This window comes from Narcine bancroftii, chromosome 4, assembly GCF_036971445.1.
Source record: "Narcine bancroftii isolate sNarBan1 chromosome 4, sNarBan1.hap1, whole genome shotgun sequence".
Classification (NCBI taxonomy): domain Eukaryota; kingdom Metazoa; phylum Chordata; class Chondrichthyes; order Torpediniformes; family Narcinidae; genus Narcine; species Narcine bancroftii.
In genome coordinates this window covers 286662293-286683252 of record NC_091472.1, presented here as the reverse complement: position 1 = coordinate 286683252, position 20960 = coordinate 286662293, and the positions used below count along the sequence as shown (strand labels likewise).

At 38.9% G+C, this 20960-nt stretch overlaps 1 protein-coding gene across 4 annotated transcripts in view; it reads right to left on the bottom strand.

The window, feature by feature from the left end:
- heg1 (heart development protein with EGF-like domains 1) overlaps positions 1-20960 on the bottom strand; it is an 88765-nt gene that overhangs the window by 11205 nt on the left and 56600 nt on the right. For 2 of the 4 annotated variants that reach the window (XM_069935294.1, XM_069935297.1), the window contains exons 4-10: positions 19154-19276; positions 14820-14905; positions 10370-10428; positions 10093-10253; positions 8007-8141; positions 3670-3712; positions 1154-1191 (exon numbers count right to left, since the gene is read on the bottom strand). In XM_069935294.1, the coding sequence (XP_069791395.1) occupies positions 1154-1191; positions 3670-3712; positions 8007-8141; positions 10093-10253; positions 10370-10428; positions 14820-14905; positions 19154-19276 (645 nt within the window). Of the gene's footprint in view, positions 1-1153; positions 1192-3669; positions 3713-8006; positions 8142-10092; positions 10254-10369; positions 10429-14819; positions 14906-15354; positions 15428-19153; positions 19277-20960 lie in introns of those variants that run through there. The other 2 variants (XM_069935296.1, XM_069935298.1) reach the window with 2 other exon arrangements.

Below are 20960 nucleotides of genomic sequence, written 5' to 3'. Positions count from 1 at the left end.
TTAAGTAGAAATACTGCCTGTCCCACAAGGAAAAAGATTCTCAGGATTGTATGTGATGAACATGTATGTACTCTGACAATAGATCTGAACTTTGAATCTAAGAAGGATATGGAGGGTTTGGAAAGGGTGCAAAAGATGTTCATCAGGACGTTGGAAGCACACAGGAGACAGCAGGTGCCGGTATCTGAAGCTAAACACAAGCTGCCGGAGGAATTCAACAGGTCCAATGGCATCAATAGGTGAAAAATAGTGTTCAGCATTTTGAGCTGAATCTCTGAGATCTCGGCTTTCAACTTGAAAGGTTGGCCATTCTATTTCTCCCACTGATACTGCTTGACGTACTGAGTTCCCCAACAGATTGTGATTAGCTTAACCAGGACATTGCCAGGATTTGACGAACTTGGATGGTACTCTAGAGCATCAGAGGTAGCGGTGCGACCTGATGGAAGTTCTAAAAAAAAAATCACGAGAGGCATAGACAGAGTAGATTGTTCCCAGGGTGGAAATGTCAAATAATACCTTTAAGATGAGAGGAAGAAAGTTTAATGAAGAGTTTTTTTTCCCATGGAGAGTGATAGGTGCCATGAATGAGCTGTCAATGAGACAGACATGACAACCAGGTTTAAGAAGCATTTAGGCAGAAGTGAAGGGGCAGCAGGGAATTGAGGGATAGAGATGATTTGCAGGCGGGTAAGCAGGTTAAATGAGTGTCGTGGCTGGCGAGCCGAAAAGTCTGTCCTGTGCTCCACTAGTCCATGCTTTAGGTTCTATTTTCAAAAACATTCCAAAAAAAAAACAAATGAGAAGCAGGAACAGCCTTCAGTCATTCATGGAGTTGCAATGGGGAATATTTAGACACAACATTGATTGGAAAGGATGAAAAAAAATAGACTCTCATCCACGGCCATTACTTTAGTTCGCTTTAAACTTAAAATTTAAATGTAAACCTGCTTTTTGTCACAAATTTAAAGTAGCTACCAAAATGCAGAGACAGATGCAGTGCAAGCTAAGGAGCCACAGGCATCACAGTTTGTAGTTTGAAGCATCAAATAAGTACGGGTAAATTATAGTAATATCAGAATGTTAGTGCATATTCTATGGCTCCTCAATATACATATTATAACAAATCACATTAAAGGAAAAGTAAACTTACGATTCTTACAGTTGAATCCACCAAATCCAAACAGACAACTGTTAAATACGACAAAGAAAAGATAAATCAGTACATCTTCCCTCAAGTTAACACATTTCTTAATTGTGTAATTATCTCCCTTTGCTCCGGAAGATTGAGAAAGACCTTGAATGACTGGTGGGCAGAGTTCACTGTGCCAGATTGAAGGTAATGCCAAGACTGCAGTACCTTTCTCAGTTGTTGCCCATTTCATTGCCATGGGTTTTCATTAAGACGCTTAGCAAATGTGTCAGAAGGTTCGTGTAAAATGGTAAAGTGGCTAGAATCTCCATGGAAAAGTTAATGTGAGATCACATTTTTTTAATTATTTTTTTATTTTTCACACTATAAACGATATTGACCAAGATACAGACAGACATTTTTCTTCTTAAATATATACAGTGTCGTTTTCTCCCCCTTTTCCCCCCCTCCCTTCCCTCCCTCCCTCACCCCCTTCCCCATTTATTTGAAGTTCAATCTATAAGATACATTAAACCCGTTAAACGATGTTGTCACTTAATAAAAATAAACAAGAAATTTTACTGAGTCAGTTCTTTTCGTTATCTTCTCCTTCTGTCATTTTAGGTGGTGGAAGTCCAAGGTAGGATTTCTCTATTATGTTTCATGTATGGCTCCCATATTTGTTCGAATATTGTAATGTTATTTCTTAAATTATATGTTATTTTTTTCTAATGGAATACATTTATTCATTTCTAGGTACCATTGTTGTATTCTCAAGTTGTCTTCTAATTTCCAGGTTGACATAATACATTTTTTTGCTACAGCTAGGGCTATCATAACAAATCTTTTTTGTGCTCCATCCAAATCGAGTCCAAATTCTTTGTTTCTTATATTACTTAGGAGGAAGATCTCTGGGTTTTTTGGTATATTGCTTTTTGTGATTTTTAAGGGGGTTAAAATGACCAGATTTAAAAAAAAACGTTTTCAGGCAGCTCTTGCAAGGGGTGCTCACTCTTTGTGGGGTGGGGTGGGAGGGGCTCCCTCCTCCTGGGCACAACTTGGTCTAGATGAAATAGGTAAAAAGATGGCAGGAGAATTTATATACAAATGGGACACCAAATTAATTTGAAAGAAAACAGATAATCTCATACAAAAGCATGTTCTTCAGATATGGCAAAAAAAAAATCAATGTATTGGATGGAAGGTGGGGATATCTTCTAAAATGTCTATGACCCAGAACAAGTTGATACCCTTGACTACAGGTAATAAGATTCTGGACACCTGGTGCCAGAAGGGGATCAGGTATATCAAGGACTGTAACAAACAAAGGCAGCACATGCCATTCGAGCAGTTGAGAAACAAATATGGTCTGTCGAATACAACATTATTCTGCTATCTGCAGATAAGGTCATTTTTAAGGGAAGTATTAGGACCCTGCCTGGGTCTAGTAATGTGAAGATTCTAATTCAACAAGGGAATGTGTGTAAATTTATCTCTCAAAAGTATTACTTATTCCAAAGTGAGGTCACGAAGCCGGGCTTACACAGGTCAAGGGAGAGATGGGAGTTGGACATGGGCACAACAATCAATGAAGAGTGGTGGCAAGACCTGAGTCTGCATGGTGTGACTGGGGTCATCAATGCCAGATACAGGTTGGTGCACATCACAAAAATTACATAAATCAAAGCCTGAAATTTCAGAAATATGCTTTAGGTGTGGTGTGGAGATTGGAACCTTTGTCCACTCCACCTGGCTATGTACAAAAGTGAGACCCTTATGGGAAGAACTGGGGGACATTTTGGAAAAAAAATTACAAAAGTGGATTTTCCACAAGATCTGGAGTTTTACCTTATGGGAGATATTGGAAATGTGAGTTTTAGAATGTCCAAATATCAAATTCAGTTTGTGAAGGTCGCCTTGGCGGTAGCCAGGAAATGTATAATGGTTATGTGGAAGTCCGACTCCAATTAAATACTACATGATAGAATATGGAAATGCAGGGTTGCATTCCCTTGGAGAAAATCACTTACAATCTAAGGCTGAAACATGACACATTCGTTAAGGTGTGGCAGCTATATCTGAAATACATGGGCATATAGATTGAACAGCTCTCCTCCCCGTGAAATGTGGAAATTATAAAAGCCTGTCTTGGTAGGGAAAGGATTGGAGTTAAGGAAGTGGAACATGGCACAGGCAACGTGCATGTTTTCTTTTTAGTTTGTTTTATTTTAGTTTGGTTTTTCTTTTAGTTGTTCTTTTATTTCTTACTTGGGTAATTTATTTAATTAGGCTGTTCCCTTTTTTAGGTCTTTGGTGGGGGCTCTGCACCCCACGTATTTATTTGTGCTTGTATAATATATAATCGGTATGGTTATGTGTTTGAGAGTCAAAACACAGACTCTGTATATTTCATGAATACTGAAAAAGACTATTGATTGTTGAGATTACTTTGAGTCTGTAAAAAAAAAAAAAATCAAAATATTCAAAAAACATATTTCTCAACTCTGAGATCAAGGCAAATTTTACCATCTACTTACGGCCTGCATGTTCCATTCTCCAATTTGTAGCCATCGTCACATGCTGCAGTTAAATGAAAGCACAACAAAATTACTGAATATTGTCAGTGATTCGGAGCATTCATCCGTTGCATGTTGTGATGGAATATACACAGAGGAGGGAGCGAGGGAAGAAACGATAGTTAAACACTTTTAAAAATAAAAAATCGGCTGAAGAAAGAAAACTGAACATGGTGAAAACACAGCGGGTCATAGAGTCTCTGTGGAAAGAGAAACAAGGCTCACCTTTCAGCTTGAAGAATCAGCAGGAGGAGGACTGGGAAAGGGAGAAGACAGGTTAGTTCTAAGTTATGGAGGAGATAGGGAAATGGATAGGACAAAAATCATATCTAATAGAAGGAGGCTCGGAGTGATTCCGATATATATGGAGTTGCCTGATTAATGAGGGCAGTTAGAAAGAGAAAATACGTTAAAGCAAAAAAAATGGTGGCCAGAGCTGTTGCTGAATGAAAGGGGAGAATGCTGAGGTATTGTTGGTTCACTGGTGCATTTTTTCCAACCTTGTGCATTGCATTTGGTGCTCAAATTTTGGCCTCATCTATGCTGTGCACATATGCAGATTGGGTGACTACCTGCAGTCAGTCTGCAGGATTACCCCTGATAATTTTCTAACCAGCTCCCACTCTGACCTATCTGTTTGCAGCCTCCTGCAAAGTTCCACCAATGTTCAATGCAAGCTCGACAAGCAACACTGCATCCACTGCTTGGGTCCATAATACCCTTCGGGGCTCAATGTCAAATTCAACTATTTCAAGTAACGTACTTTTACTGATTATATCAGTTTGGCTGTAAACAATCCATCTGAGGTATCAACTCACTTCACGGACACTGTGATCTCCTTACACTTGATCTGCTGTGAACTTCTTGCTTTTTCCTTCTTGATTTCTAGTTCAGCAACAACTGCACCAAAGCAGTGCTGCAAATTGAGTTTCAGGGACACAAGTTCAATCCCTACCTCTGGTGCTATCTGTAAGGAGTTTGCGATATCTTCCTGTGATTTTTCTTGATTACTCCCCCTCCTCCCCAATAGCCCCCCCCCCCATCCCCTCACAGAACTCTAGTTTTCTCCTTCATCTCGAAGATCTGCTGGTTGATAGACCACTGCTCTTCTCACTTGAGAATAGAGGGTGCTTTCTGAAGATACTGCCTCTATTATATATCCTTGATAGAGTGAAGACTGATCCCTGTGATGTTGCTGGCTGAGTTAACAACTCTCTGGATATTTTTCCTCTTCCATACATAGGCACCTCCATACCAGACGGTGAAGCAAACAGTCAGAATTCTCCCCATGGTACACCTTTAGAACATTTCGAGAGTCTTTGGTGACATACCAAATCTCCTCAAACACTTCACAAAGTATAGCTGCTGGCGAGCCTTCTTTATGATTGCATTGACATGGAGGCCCCAGGACAGATGGTCAGAAATGTTGGCACCCAAGAATTTGAAGTTCTTGACCGTCTCCACTGCTGACCCTTCAATGAGGACTGGCTTGTGTTCTCCTGATTTTTCACCTTGTTCACGATCAGCTCCTAGGTTTTGCTAATGTTAGGTGTCTTTCAAGCTGGAGTCTTGCACCAACCTGTATCATAAAGAAGGCTCGCCAGCAGCTATACTTTGTGAAGTGTTTGAGGAGATTTGGTATGTCACCAAAGACTCTCGAAATGTTCTAAAGGTGTACCATGGGGAGAATTCTGACTGTTTGCTTCACCGTCTGGTATGGAGGTGCCAATGTACGGAAGAGGGAAAATATCCAGAGAGTTGTTAACTCAGCCAGCAACATCACAGGGATCAGTCTTCACTCTATCAAGGATATATAATAGAGGCAGTATCTTCAGAAAGCACCCTCTATTCTCAAGAGCCATGCCCTCTTCACACTGCTACCATCAGGAAGGAGGTACAGGAGCTTGTAGTTGAGCACCCAGCAGAACAAGGACAGCTTCTTCCCCTCTGCCATCAGATTTCTGAATGATCAATGAACTACAGACACTGCCTCACTTTCTCGTACTTTGTGCACTATTTATTTTGAAATGTAATTTATCGCAATATGTGCACTGTATTCAGGTGCAAAGCAATGAGTTTCGTGAAACGTTCATGACAATAAATTCTGATTCTGAATTGGCGTTTGTAATTTGTCCTCAGGGTAGGTAGGTGGTAGGGTATCGGAGGGATTTAATTGGCATGGAAGGGAGAAGAGGTTTTATGGGAAATAAAACGGGGAAGCAGATTGATGGGATTTCTGAGACCCATAGAGTTGATGAGCCTGCTTTGATGTTGCAAGGAAATACGAAGAGATTTAAACTAATTTCACAGCTTTAATAATGAATCTATACCCTTTTTTCTCTCTCATATTCCTCATTAATTTATTGATATGTGGGGTCTGCAAAACTGTCAAATCACCAAAGCAACCTCTTCCATCTCCTTCTATCCTTTACATAACTTTAAATTAACTTTTTTTTCTCACTTTCCCACTTCATTTTCCCTTTCCATAGATGCTACCTGACCTGCTGAATGACTGCAGCATTTTATGTTTTTATTTTTAATCAACCTGTTAAGAAAATGCACAGGTGTGCAGAGGATGCATGTGATTAATGTATCTTGCAGAAGCAGGACACCACTTTGAGTTGTAGTTCTGTAAGGTCATTCTGTAAATATTCAAATATCTTCGATTTGTTATCAGTTTTAAAAGTGCACCCACCAGGATTTTGATAATTTTTTTTAAACTGCAGATGCTAGACATTTGAAATAAAACAGAAAACTCTGGACACACTCAGCAGGTCAGGCAGTATCTGTGGAAAGAGAAACAGCAAACTTTTCAGGTGCTGGACCCATCACCAGAACAGGAAAAAGGTGCTAGAGAAGGCAGAAAAGGATAAGTAATCATAGGGGATGTCCCTTAAAGGCTGCAAACTAATGACGTCCATAGTTGGACTTGGCATGACTTGCTGAGTTTCTCTGGCACTTTTGTGTATTATCTGCAATCATAGCATCTGTAGACTTTCTGGAGATTAAGTTTCTTTATCAGTGTGGTAAGGTGTGAGATGCGTCAAGCAGGCCAAACTATGCAGAAAAGAAGAAGGAATATAAAAGAGCAATTTGTGTTGGAATTTGGCAAGACTGCACCTAGAATACTATATATGGTTTTACATAGGATGCATTGCTGAGAACATTCATAAGATTAATCACTTGGATGAATGATCGACAAAAAGAAAATAGGTGGAGCAGGTCGGGTTTGTATTCAGAGCAACACATAATCAACTGGAGCTACTCAGTGGATCAGAACCCTTTGTTCAGACTGAATGTAGAAGACAGTTAGCTGGTCCTCATTTTATCACTACTGGCCCTCATTACACCAAATCTCTCCCCTCAACACTTTCAGCTCCAGGCCGAAATGTTGAGAATTACTTTTTAACCATTCCACTGATGCTCCCTGATCCATTAACTTCTTCCAGTTGATTGTGTTGCTTCTGCTGTCTCTCGTGTGTTTCTCGGGCCTGTATTTGCTGGAGTGAAGAAAAATTAGAGGTGATTTCAATGAAACATTCAATCTTCTGAGAGAATGGGTGCTGAGAGGATGCTTCGCCGAGAGAGGACCAACTCGAACGAGGCAATTGTAACTTAACTTCGTCTAATGTTTTATAATTTGTGAAGTTGAGAGTTGATTGTATTCAAATCGGAGATTGATAGACTTTAGCCTATATAAGGGTCAAGGGGCTTGAGAAGAGAGTGGGAAATGGTGTTGAAGCAATAGTTGAATCAGTTGTGATTCTTGTGAAATGATTGAACAGGCTCGTGGGATTGCCTGATTCACTCCTGTTCCTGTTTTTTATGTCCTTATGTTTAGAGTTCTTCACTATTTTTAACCTAAGGGTCGAGGAAGGAAATCTGCCTTTTCACTTTTGAATCAACTGCCTGGGAATGGTTCTGACTTCCTTCCTTCCTTTCCCCATGACAACACTTCTAATGCTGTAGGGTCGATCCTTCATAATCTTTGATCTAACAACCAACTCCGACAAAACAAAAACCCAACTGCAAGCCAACCACTCTATTGGTTGAGTGGGCTCATGCTCAGACACCAGACTTGAGAAATATTTAACTTCCTTGCCCAATCTGGACAGCATTTGCCATCTCCAACACAGGACAACAGGATGGAGAATTGTGTGGCAATACCAGCAACAGTTTACCCACACAAACTAGCAAAGAGAAGCAGTTCTAACTTCATTCTAGGGAACTCCCTCGCCTATCCATAGTGGTCATGATAAAAACAAGATACAGTTAGTTAATCAGCTCGGATTACTCACCTCTGCATGAATGATCCATAGCACTGTATTTGAAATAACCATCTTTACACTGACAGACAGCAATCCCATTATAATCATAACATTCTGAAGTTGCGTTGTCACATTCAGGCAATTTAAAGCTGCATAACTTTTCACCTGCACATAAAAGAAAAATGTTTACTTAGCAAAAATATTTACAAGTATCTACATCAATTTAGAAAATGCTAGTTAATTGAAGACCCTGAGATATATTTGTCATTTTCAATGAATTCTACTTGTTAATTTCAGGCCTTGGATATCATCCAATATTATAGTACAGTAGTTTAATTGATCCACAATTAGGATCAAGTATTCAACAGTCCATTAAATAGGAACACTCATTAAGAAATCTAGTTGCCTGAGAAATCACAGGGTACAAACATTTTAGATACTGCCCATGGGCCCCAGCATTTGCAAGTGACCATGGTCTGTAAGTTCCCAGAAATTTCATCTTTTCATAAATGAAATATTCCACCCAGACACCCTCCCCTGCCCAGCTTTGGGTCTGGGTGGTCTCTGGAGATAAAATAAGAGAGTGTTGGTCCAGCATTTGGGCTGGCCTAGGAGATGAGTGGTTTGGGTAGACAAGGCATGGAGGTTGGTCAATAATAAGTGTGATGAAAATGGCCAAGAAGATTAGAGAGGGAGGCTGCCATAGGGATTGCCAATGGAGACTGGCAATATATTGCTTAATTAATGTAAAATGATGAGGGAGAAAATTGGGAAAGGTGGGACTTTGGAGAGGCCATCATTGATGAAGGGGGAATTTTAAGGATTTAATGCATTGGCATCAACCTTAGGAGGGGTTCAGAAGCAGCGGATTATGGACCAAAAATGGAGAGGATTCACAGGTCAGGAATTGTGGAAGTATTGAGGGTCCATTCATTATACTGATGGAAAAGGGGAGTGACAATACTGTCAATTTTCTGTAAAAAAATTTAAGACCATGTTCTCCTGGGAGTGTCCAACAAAGTGCTTGCCCAAGACAACATGCTTCATCTACTCTTACAATTATCCAGAAGGACCATTGCAAGAGGAATAGCACCATTGCCATGTGCCTGACACAAATATCATGTCAAGGATTGCAAGAGTGATTCAGAATAGGAAGTTCATCATCAAATTCCCATGATTTGTTTCAAAAAGAACTTCAATATAATTTATTTCATATCAGATAGATTTTCAAATACATGGCATTGAAAAAAAAATTTGAATTTCTTGTCAAGAAATTTCACAAATGGATTATTAGGAACCTGTAATTGTTTATTAAGCAATTGTTCTTTGGGGCACCTTCAGGGGAATTTTTTTTTCCATCAGATGTCCATATCAAATGTCATCTATGCACTTCTGGCCCCAAAATGTTTGACTTGTCCTAATTCATGGGACTACCACTGTACTGTGTAAAGCAAAAGGCAAAGTTGGCCAGAAGACTGGGATACATTGAGGTTTCTTTTCCATTTGATGAGGATAAACATTTTCCAATCTTCGATACAAGAAGAATGGAACTGTTCTAAATTCCCCGGCAGGGGAACTCAGGGGGAGTTGACCCATAAACCTGATTTTCATTCCAGATCAACGGAATCCAAACAAAGGTTAGGGACTTAACACAAAATGAATTTAGATTGTCCAAACCAAGTTTTATTAATGATATTGAACTCTTGGAATAAACAACGGATTTGCAATGCCACTTGAAAAGATGGCCGTTGTGAGAAAGAGAAACAAGAATTCTGCTGCTGTAAAAATACTGTTCAAAATAGGAATCAAAGTATATTCTCAGGCAGATGAACAGCAGAAAGAGCAAATCCTTTTAAGTATCTATCTCAGAGGGTAAAAAAACATCTCATATAATACCTCTATAACATCAAACAATGACATTTTCCTAGTGGGTTTCTAAACTAGTCATAGGCAGCTGTGATCCTTTATATAACGTGATAGAAATTACATAGAACTTGACAACAGATAATTTCCATAGATTTATGGTTAATGCTTGATTTATAAAGTTATTGTTTTAATTATAACATTAACAGCAGTGACAGTGATTTGGGCTGCTGTGTGAAAAGTAGGCTTTTACCTTTGTATGCTAGCCTTCGACTTGACTGTGCAAACTGGCAGCCTCCAATGTTATATCGGCAACTCCAAATGTAATTTTGCACACTGCTCCATATCTCATGGGTAGTCACATTTGATGAGAGTATAAACATGTTCAAGACCGAAACACTGGCATCAACCACACTGTAAATAATGCAATAGATTGTTAGCTCTGTCGTTAATTTCAGAAACAAGTCATTAAGATATCAATGGGTTTACCATAATATAGATCTGGTGCAGGATATTTTTGTCTGCATTACCTTGAATCTGTAACAACAGATGTGTAGTAACCATTCAGGAAAAACAGAGAAGCATTAAGCTGTAGAAAAGAAAAGAACAAATTTAGTATCTAAAGACAATACTTGTTTGATGAAAATTATTAAATTCTTAAAACCAAAATCAATGAAACTATTCGGTCTAGAGATGAGATTTGCTTCGCCTCCAAGATTCAAACAAATTGGCCTCAATATAGAAAAATATTATCCTTGGATCCAATTCATGTCAATGTGGTATTGAACCACCTTCTCAAGTTTATTCTAATCCCTTTAGAACATTTTTTTCCCACCTCATGTATTAATGATGACAGACAACGAAGAATATCAATCAATTCAGCCTCAACTTATCTTCATGATGAACAGGATCCTTACAGAAACAGCTTGTCAATCAAGCAATGCAAGATTTCTAAAAGGAGGTGCTATTTATCTATTTAAGCCATTGCAGAAGGGAAAAATGTATGGTTCTCACAAGCCTGGATTTTATCTATGCAAAATTTACATTGAGAGATCTGATTCCCAACCTGTGTAAAATAACTTTGCAAGTTTGGCAGCTGCTCGGAGTAACAGCTTTAAATAAGCAATGGGCTGGCTCCTTGAAAATGCAAATCTGAGGCTCTGCACCAGCTTTCCCTCTGGTTTATTAACTGAATGGAATATGATATTACAATTTTTTTCTTGCATCATAGTCAGGGGTTTTTTTTTAAACATCAGGAACAAAAACAGAAAATGAAAGAAACAATTAGTAAATTGTCCCTCTCACCTCAGAAGTTGTCTAACCTGCTGAATATTCTGGGGTTTTTTTAAATCTCAGATTTTACACATCTGCAGTGTACTATCTTTAGAAATATCTCCAGCCAGGACAAAGCAGCTAAGTACCTGAGATCTTGTCCACTGCATTGTGGAATCAGGAGGAATTGGAGTACTACCACTCAGGTTTATTCACTGGGCATCTCAGTTCACACGCCAGCTCATTTTGAATGCTTGCAGATGTAAAGCTTTAGTGCATTTGTAGGGAAGTCAGTTTGGAAGGCTTCCAAGTCGAAATGGAATGTTTTTAAATTGAGGCAGGCAGGAAATTTTTTAAAAATTGTATTACATGTTGGTTAGTCACACAATAAAGATGTGCTGGATGATGTTGGGGTCTAGAATGTAAACTTTTTTTTAAAAATGCTGATCTTAGCAATGTATTGACTGTAGAAACAAAGCCATAGACTATCGCTGAGTGTTGTGCAAAAATTGTGAACAGTTTTGGTCAATCAAGCAATCCAAGAGTTCTAAAAGGAAGCATAATTTATCTCTTCAAGCCATCGCAGAGGAGAAAAATGTATGGTTCTCATCAGCCTGTTTTTTTTTTAAATGCAAAATTCACATTGTGAGATCTGATTGCCAACCTATGTAAAGCAGGAAATAGATCAATAAGATTGAAAGAGTGCAGAAAAGATTTACAAGGATGTTGCTGGAACTTGTGGAACTGAGTTACAGAGAAAGGTTAAACAGGTTAGGACTTTATTCCCTGAAGCATTGGAGAATGAGGTGGATATTTAATAGAAGTGTATTAAATTATGATAGGTAGAGATAAAGTTAATGTATGGAGGCTTTTTTACACAAAACAGAAACTATGGAAACCACACAGAGAGTGGCAAGAGGATAGAATGAGCTTACCAGCTGAAGTAGTGAATGTTCTTGACATTTAAGAAAAATTTGGATAGATACATGGATGGGAGGGGTATGGTCCAGGTGCAGGTCAATGGGACTCGGCAGAAAAATAGTTTGGCACAGATCAGATTGGCTAACGGGCCTGTTTTGGTCCTGTAGTGTTCTCTGTTTTATGGTTCTAAATCTTATTTGTCTATAAAATGTGTAAACTGGAATTGCAAGCCAAAAGATATCTTTAAGTTCACAATAAAGTATGCCCATTTTTGAGAGATAGGACACCAATGAGAGGACACAGCAAAGAAGAGGTTAACCTCCTTAGATTTTTTTTTAATTTCACTGTGGTGCCAGCAAGAACTGAAATGACTCCCAGATTTAACTATAAGATCAGTAACCAGGCCAGCTAACTCCATGAAGTCATGCACAACATCTTTATGTGAAGGACTAAATCTAACAATTCTTTTTGGCCTCTTTTGAACTTTAACATCTTAAGCAATCATTGCAAAAACAAGATGTCAATGCTAAAATTCAAGCAACTGTAATTAAACTCCAGAGTTTCTTGCTTGTCAAATGAGTTAACTTCAAATTTTGGCACTATGGTCTCAACGACGAGAATGAATGAGAGAAAAGGGAGGTCATCAAATGCACCATTAAATATTCTTAATCTTGCATTTCTGCTTTATGTTGCTTATATATTTGGTCTGTGGTTTAGAAGCTAAATAAATCCAGTGGAAAACTGAAATTTTATTTCTTATCCCTGAACAGCTGCAGAATCCTTCATCAAATGATTAAAGATACTTAATCATGTTCTTAGTTACCACAATGAACTACATACTCTGCAGAGTATGGAGTTTTCTAACCTTTGTAATTTGATAAAATGCTAATACTTCTGTCAAAGTTACATTGAATTATTATATTAATGTTGGAGGTAATGCCAAAAGGCAACCAATCCTCCAAACCGTTGAAAATAATCATTTAGGTATTCAAATCAAACTACAAGTCTGCCTCCTTCCACTAACCACCTTTTAATCATTTTTCAAATACAATTTGCAATTTAATATGTCAGGCGCTGATACCTTAGCCAATTTGGTTGCCTCACACTTTTGGTACTTGGCTACATCTACACAGTAATAACATTTTTCTTTTATTGAACAGTCTCAAAAGAACATGGAAAGGGAAAATTGCCAAAGCTGGAAGTTAATGATTTAAAGAATCTTCCAGCAGAAATTAAAAAATAGACAGTAAAAATTTAAAGACAAGTGATAACCAATTGCCAATTAGTTATCACGTTGCTGAGAACAAAAGCACAGTTTGGAACTCAATGCTATTGCATTACAAGATAAACATTTCAGTGAAACAGATAGTAAAAAATGAATATCTGCAGATGCTGTGACAGTAGTAAAAAAACACCAAAATGCTGGAGAAACTCAGCCAGTTTTTCAACATCCATAAAAAGCAAAGCTGTGTTGCTGATGTTTTGGGCCTGAGCCCTCCTTCAAGGAAGAAGCAGAATGAGCCAGAAACAGGAAATTTCCGAATTCAGACAATGCTGATGGGAGATGAATCCAGACCAACAAAAGGTGTTAATTGGATATGATAAGGAGAGAGATGAGAAATGATCATGTCTGTGCAAAAGGAGTCAGGGAAGGCAGGGACAAAGCTGGGGGAAGGCGACAGGGAACAAAGTGAGTTAGGGGGTTTTAACAAACCCAGAGAAGTCGATTTTAATACCATCCCATGCCCAGTCAGAAGATGAGGCGTTGTTCCTCCAATTTTCAGGTGGTCTCAGTCAGGCAGTGTATGAGACCATGGACAAACATGTTAGTAAGGGAAAAGAGCAGGGAATTGAAATGGGTGGCCTCTGGGAGATCCATGCTTTGGCAGCAGACAGAGCTGAGGTGGTTAAGTATGCGATCTCCCAGTCTGCATCTAATCTTTCCGACATAGAGAAGACAACAACGGGTGTACCAGATGCAGTAGATGACCCCTGCAGATTCACAAGTGAAATGTTGCTTCACTTGAAGGACTCCTTGTGGCCTTGAAAGGTGCTGAGGGAGGAGGTATGGGCATGTGGAGCATCTCCTGTGGCCACAGGGGTAGGTTGCAAGAGGACAGTTGGTGTGAAGTGAAGAGTGGACAAGGGAGTCACAGAGGAAGTGGTCTCTCCCACGGAAGGAGGGATAGTTTTGCTAACTAACACTGATCATTGCAGGGGTCAATGAGGAAAAGTTTATTTACAACTTATTTCAAGGATTAGTTAGCATAGATCAAATGCTTCTTCATTTTTAATGTTAAAGTTTATTATCATCTGACTGTATATGTACAATCAGACAAAACAGCATTTGTTTGGAATATGGATGTGTGCACACGCACACGCAGAGTACATAGATACATAAAGATAGATTTTACATATATATATAGATATCTATCGATATCTATAGATAACACACACACACACACACACACACACACACACACACACACACACACACACACACACACACACACACACACACACACACACACACACACACACACACACACACACACACACACACACACACACACAAAGCTGATAAAAGTTCTGGTGATGATTTGAAATGCCCTGTATTTTAGAAAACCCCAAAAGGAGACTTTATTTATGTCAAGTGACATTGCCAAGACTATATCTCCTCAACAGGAATAAAGCAGAAAGAGCAATATTATCAAAAATTATTTTAAATAATCTGCATTGCAGAAGTTATTAATTGTTATTTTATTCATTATTCTCAGTCAAACTTACTATTTTTAAAATATCTCCTTCCAGCTCCTTAAGATCTGAAATTCGAGATTGGTTGTCTATGTAGAAAACACCAGCAAAGGTCCTTGCTATAGGGCAATAATAGAAGATTAAATTAAATTAACTATTTTTGAGAAACTCTGATAGAAAATTAAATTTAAACAACCATGTAAAACCTCTGCAGAAGAATTTAGATGTAACTCTTCTCAAGTGTTTCAATGCAGCACTCAGAGGGTGCTACATTGACAAATGGACCTCTTGGCCAGATTTTAGATACACATAGAAATTCTGTTACTTTCCAGATAAAAATTTTTAAGGTATTCTGATGCCCTAGTCATTCTTCCGTCAACTCTTCCAAAAGGTAAATTAATTAGGAATCCATCCCATTTTCTTTTCAACATGTTTGCTGCTACACTCACTAGTATCTACAGAAGAATGGTGACTATACTTCAGAAGTAACCATAAATTATAAAGGACTTAAGATTACTCTTAGAGTTAAATGCCCCTTCAGAAATGTCAGTTCTTTATTTTTATTTGCCTTTGAATGATTTTTCTCTTCTTTGTCGATCACGTGACATGCAGTTCTTCCAGTAGTTTTCCATACACAAAAGCTGGACATGAGAACAAATGATGATCCATCAGGCACCACCCCACAAAGCCCAATGTTCAACAAGATCAACAATGTTGATATAAAGACACACACATTCTTTGGTGCCAGAATTCACTTCACAAATACAGTTAAAAAAATGCTGGGTGTCTAGCACCTATGTGGATTGGTGGATGCAGTTGCCTGAGATTACGTGTCACATGGATTGGCAAATTAGGGGCACCAATTTTAAATTTCGTATTGTTTACTTATTCATTTTCTGCAATTATTTTTTGCTCATTGCTTGAGGTTGCCGATTGCTTGAATTCGCGATAACTGAGATTTTACTGGACATCTCATGTAATTTAGAGAAAATACTTCAAAATTATTTACAATGATTTTAAAAAAAATGAAAGAGGAGAATAGAAACTATGAAATAAATAAGGGCATCATATACATGGAACATTGGGTCATCAAATGTCTTTTTTATTAGATCATTGAGTTGCCTTGAATATTGAGGCATAGTTTGAACATTAGAGCAATGGAAGCCTTGAGCATTGGTCATCAGAAGCTTTCAGCATTAAGGGCATAGAAATCCTTGACCATCTATGCTAGGGACCTTGAACATCAGGGCTGGGAGCAGAGCAAATTGGGAATGCAGTTCAGGATAGAGAGATTTGATGCTCTGTGGGGTGCAGGGGAGAAGACAGGGTAAATTCCTTATTTATAGGCATTCCAATCCAGTGTAACATCATCAATACCTAGTTGTCCTACAAGTGTCCAAAATTGATCACTGTTGTCTCAGTTCCACTTCAACACTCTGCTGTTTGATTCACATGGAAATTATATTAGGTGTCCAATTGAATTGTTCTTGGAAGTACCTAATCAATTTCCAGGGTAATGCAAAACAACTTAGAAATGGCTATTGTCCAGTTTTAACACAAGCTAAATTTTAGTTGCATGATGCTCAATGTTTAAATGGTGTCGATATGTTATAGATAGTGGGTCATGAAACTAGGGTATTTATCAAGTAAGTTTTTAAAAAAAAAAAAATCACAGATCAATATCTTTGTGTTAAGTTTCAGTAGGACTTGAATGATAAGAACACAAAATTAATTTATTTGGTGATGATGTGTAAATATTCTTAATGGAGCCAGCAGGGTCACTGGCCAAGTTGCAAACCACCCTGGAAGATTATGGGAAAATCTCAGGATACAAAATCAATTACAAAAAAGAGCAAAATAATGCCACTAACAAAAGGGGACTATAAAGAATATTAGCAGGAAAGTTCAAGTGGCCACAAAAGGGGATTAAGTATCTGGGAATAAGGATTGACAATTACTTACAGAATTTATATAAACTGAATTATCTCCCTCTGCTTGGAAGGACTGAGGAGGACCTATGAATGTGAACGAACTTGCCCATAACATGGGTTAATTGTATTAAAATGAGCATGATGCCAAGGCTGCAATACCTCTTTTAATCTTTGTCCATGCCATTACCCCAGAGTTTAAAAAAAAACACTTAATAGATGTGTTAGGCAATTTATTTGGAGGGGAAAGATGGCTAGAGTCTCCATGGAGAAATTAACATGGGACTATAGTCTGGGGGAATGAAGTTCCCAGACGTTGAGGTTTATCGCCTTGCTCTTTGAGGGAAATGGTATACCCTCCAGGGCACAAATTGGTCTGCACAAGTAGGAGAGAAGATGGCAGCATAGTTTTATATACAAGTGGGACACTAAACTGGTATCGGAGAAAACAGACAATCCCATACTAAAACACATAATTCAAATATGGCAACAGATAAACCAGATCATTGGGCGAAAAGTGGGGTTGTTCCCTAAAACACATCTAACCCAGAATAAATTAATTCCTATGACCATGGGTAACAAGATCCTGGACACCTGATGCCAGAAAAGGATCAGGTGTATCGAGGACTGTTACGAGAAGGAGCAGCTCACATCATTCGAGCAACTAAAAAACATATTTGATTTAGCAAACAAGACGTTTTTCTACTTTCTTTAATTATGATATTTTTTGAGGGATAATTTAGGCCCATCTATAATCCTGCTGGTGTATAGTGATATGGAGGCTTTAATTTGAAAGGGGATCACATGTAAATTCATCTTTGCTATGTATCTCCTGTTCCAAAATGAGGGCCCAAAACTGAGTCTCCATAAATTGAAACAAAGATGGGAGTCAGATGTCAGAACAACAATTCATGAGCGGTGCTGGTCTGACAGCATGACAACAGTCATTGATGCCAGATATAGGCTGGTGCAGTACAATTTCCTGCATCAGCTGTATCATATGCCACAAAAATTACACAAAGTAAAATCAGAATTCTCAGAATTATGTTTTAGATGTGGCATAGAGAAGGGAACCTTCGTACATTCAACCTGGCTATGCATCAAGATAAGACTCTTTTAGATAGATCTAGGGGATATTTTGGGAAAAATCTCAGGAGTGGAATTTCTGCAGGGCCTAGAGTTGTTCCTGCTGGGGAATATCATGGACACGAGTTTGAGTTTGTCCAAGTATCAAATTCAGTTTGTAAAAGTTGCCATGGCTGTGGCGAGGAAATGTATAGCGGTCATCTGGAAGTCTGACTCCCAGCTGAGCACCACACGTTGGAGCATGGAGATACAGAGGTGTGTTTCCCCTGAAGAAAATCACCTACAACCTGAGGGGGAGCTACGACATGTACAATGAAGTATGGCAACCGTAATTCCGGTATTTTGGAATATAGGTATAATTACACACCACCCCCCCCCCCCCACCCATTTCCTTTCTTTTAAATAAAAGGACTGGTGGATGGCAAGTCCATGCCAGTCCTGGAATGTCAGGATGGAAAAAATTACCAGTATTATCTCTTTTTGTTTTGATTTTATTTTGGTGTACTTTAGGTTGCTTGGGTATCTTCTTTGCTTATGTTACCTTGCATTATTTCTGTGACCTATTTGTAATCATTGTTATTTTGTTGTGTTTTATTCTCCTTTGTCATTAGCTGTGGTGGTACACCACTGGCCTACTGCAGGGGGCAACCTCTGTACCTGCAGAAGAGCATGGGGACAAGACAACATCTGGCCGGCTGTCAATCAGCCGACCTGAATGGACCAAGCTCCGCCCGGTCGGGTGTTAATCACCCTCTGGGACATAAGCCTGAACCGGCCCTTTTGAAATCACTCTCAGAGCTTACAACAGTACAGTCTCACAGCTGACAAATTCTGCCCCATCTATCCTTCTTGCATTCAGGAGGTGCCAATCAACATCAGGGAAGTTGAAATCTCCCACGGCAACAACTTTGTAATTTCTGCACTATTCCAAAATCTGTCTACTTCTCTGAGTCCTGAGTGATATTTGGGGGCCTGTGGAGGTTTATGTCAAATAAAGCCTGTTGTACAGTCTTTGGGTTTTGTGTGTTTGCTTCTGACCATCAGCGCACCACATAAGTATGTGTTTGTAGATTTTTCGTTTTGGGGTTGGAAGGGGGGGCAGGGAGGGGAAGGGGAAAAAAAGGCTCGGTATATTATACTCTGTAAAAGTGGAAAAATGTTCTCCTGTGCTGTTTAAAATCCCGAAGTCTGTAAAATCAGAAATAAAATATTTTTAAAAAGATGAGTTGCATGATAATTGGCCTTATTCTATATCCTAAAATATTAAAACAGTTTATCTAAACCTCTGAAGAAATCTCAAAAGCCAAGGCGAGCTAAACTGGCTGTGTTGCCAGAGCAGTAAACAAACCTTACCCAAAGTGCATCTTTTTTCCTTTTCATAGTAATACCCTGGCAAACATTTGCAGGAGAAAGAACCCAAATTATTCACGCACTTTGCATGAGATGGACATGGATTTGAAAGGCATTCATTCACATCTGTTTGAATAAAAGAACCAATTACGAAAACTAATTTAGAAGCATAAAAACTGCAAAGTCATTGACAATAGAAAAATGTTTTTTTTTAAAAAGCATTCATAAAATTATGACATTCAAAATGAATCGACAGCTGAACATTTTTAAATTTATTTGATGATGTGACATTTTGCTTTACATCTTTCCCATCGTGTGGATATGAAGGAGATTCCTTTATTGTTCATTACCCTCTGATTTTCTTGACTGTGGTGCACCAGACCAATCAGTGAACGAAAGAATCAACTGTATTATCAGGATTGGGGAAGGGTAGGGTAAAATGAAGAACTGAAATGCAAGGTTTATAAGTTGACGATTTTATATTTAAAGTATATAGCCATTAAATGATCACCAAATTAATTTTTCAATTTATGTGCAATGTAGAAAGAGAAGATGCTGAAGAGGAAGTGTCTACTGATTCAGTGTGGGTGGAAATCAGAAATAGCAAACGGGCAATCACTGTCCTGGGAGTAGTCTAAAGGCCCTTAAATATCACTCAGGACACAGAGAAGTAGACAGATTTTGGAATAGTGCAGAAATTACAAGGTTGTTGCCGTGGAAGACTTCAACTTTCCTGATGTCGACTGGTACCTCCTGAATGCAAGAGGGATAGATGGGGCAGAATTTGTCAGGTGTGTCCAAGAAAGATTCCAGACACAGTATGTAGATCAGCCAACTAGAGGAAGGGATATACTGGATCTAGTACTGGGCAATGAACCTCAGGTGGCAGACCTATCGGTGGGGAAACCTTTTGGTGAGAATGACCAGAACTCCCTGAGCTTTAGCGTAGCTGTGGACAAGGATAAACACAGACAAAATGGGAATGTGTTTAATTTGAGAATTGTGAATTATGATGGGGTGAGGCAGGAACTAGGGAGAGTAAATTGGGAACAGCTGTTCACAGGAGAAAGCACAGAAGCAATGTGGAGGATGTTTAGGGACCACTTGTGCTGGGTTCAGGATAAGTTTATCCCACTTAAACAGGCAAAAGGTGGAAGGAAAAGGGAACCATGGTTGACAAAACAAGTGAGAAAGTTAAGAGGAAGAAGGAAACATACATTAGATTTAGGAAGCAGGAAAAGGGAAGGGCTCATGAGAATTACATGGCATCCAGGAAGAAGCTTAAGAAAGGACTTAGGAGAACTCGAATGGGGCATGAGAAGGCCTTGACAAGTAGGATTAAGGAGAATCCAAAGGCGCTCTAGGCATACGTGAAGAATAGGATGACAAAAATGAAGGTAGGGCTACTTAAGGTTAATGGAGGCAACATGCCTGGAGGTGAAGGAGGTTGAAGAGGTCCTAAATGAATACTTTGGTTCAGTATTCATCAGAGAAAAGGATCTTGATCAGGATACAGTCAGAATAGAATAGGCTTGTGTGCTGGACGATGTTGAGATTAGAGAAGAGGAAGTGTTGGATCTTCTTAAAAACATTAAGATTGATAAGTCCCCAGGGCTGGATGCAATATAGCCCAGGTTGTTGTAGAAAGTGAGAGAAAGGGTAGTTGGGGCAATAGCTGTGGTCTTTGAGTCCTCTTTGGCCACAGGGGAGGCATCAGAGGATTGGAGAATCGCAAATGTAGTCCCCTTGTTTAAAAAGGCAATACAGAGAACCCTGGGAATTATGGACTGGTGAGTCTTACACCAATGGT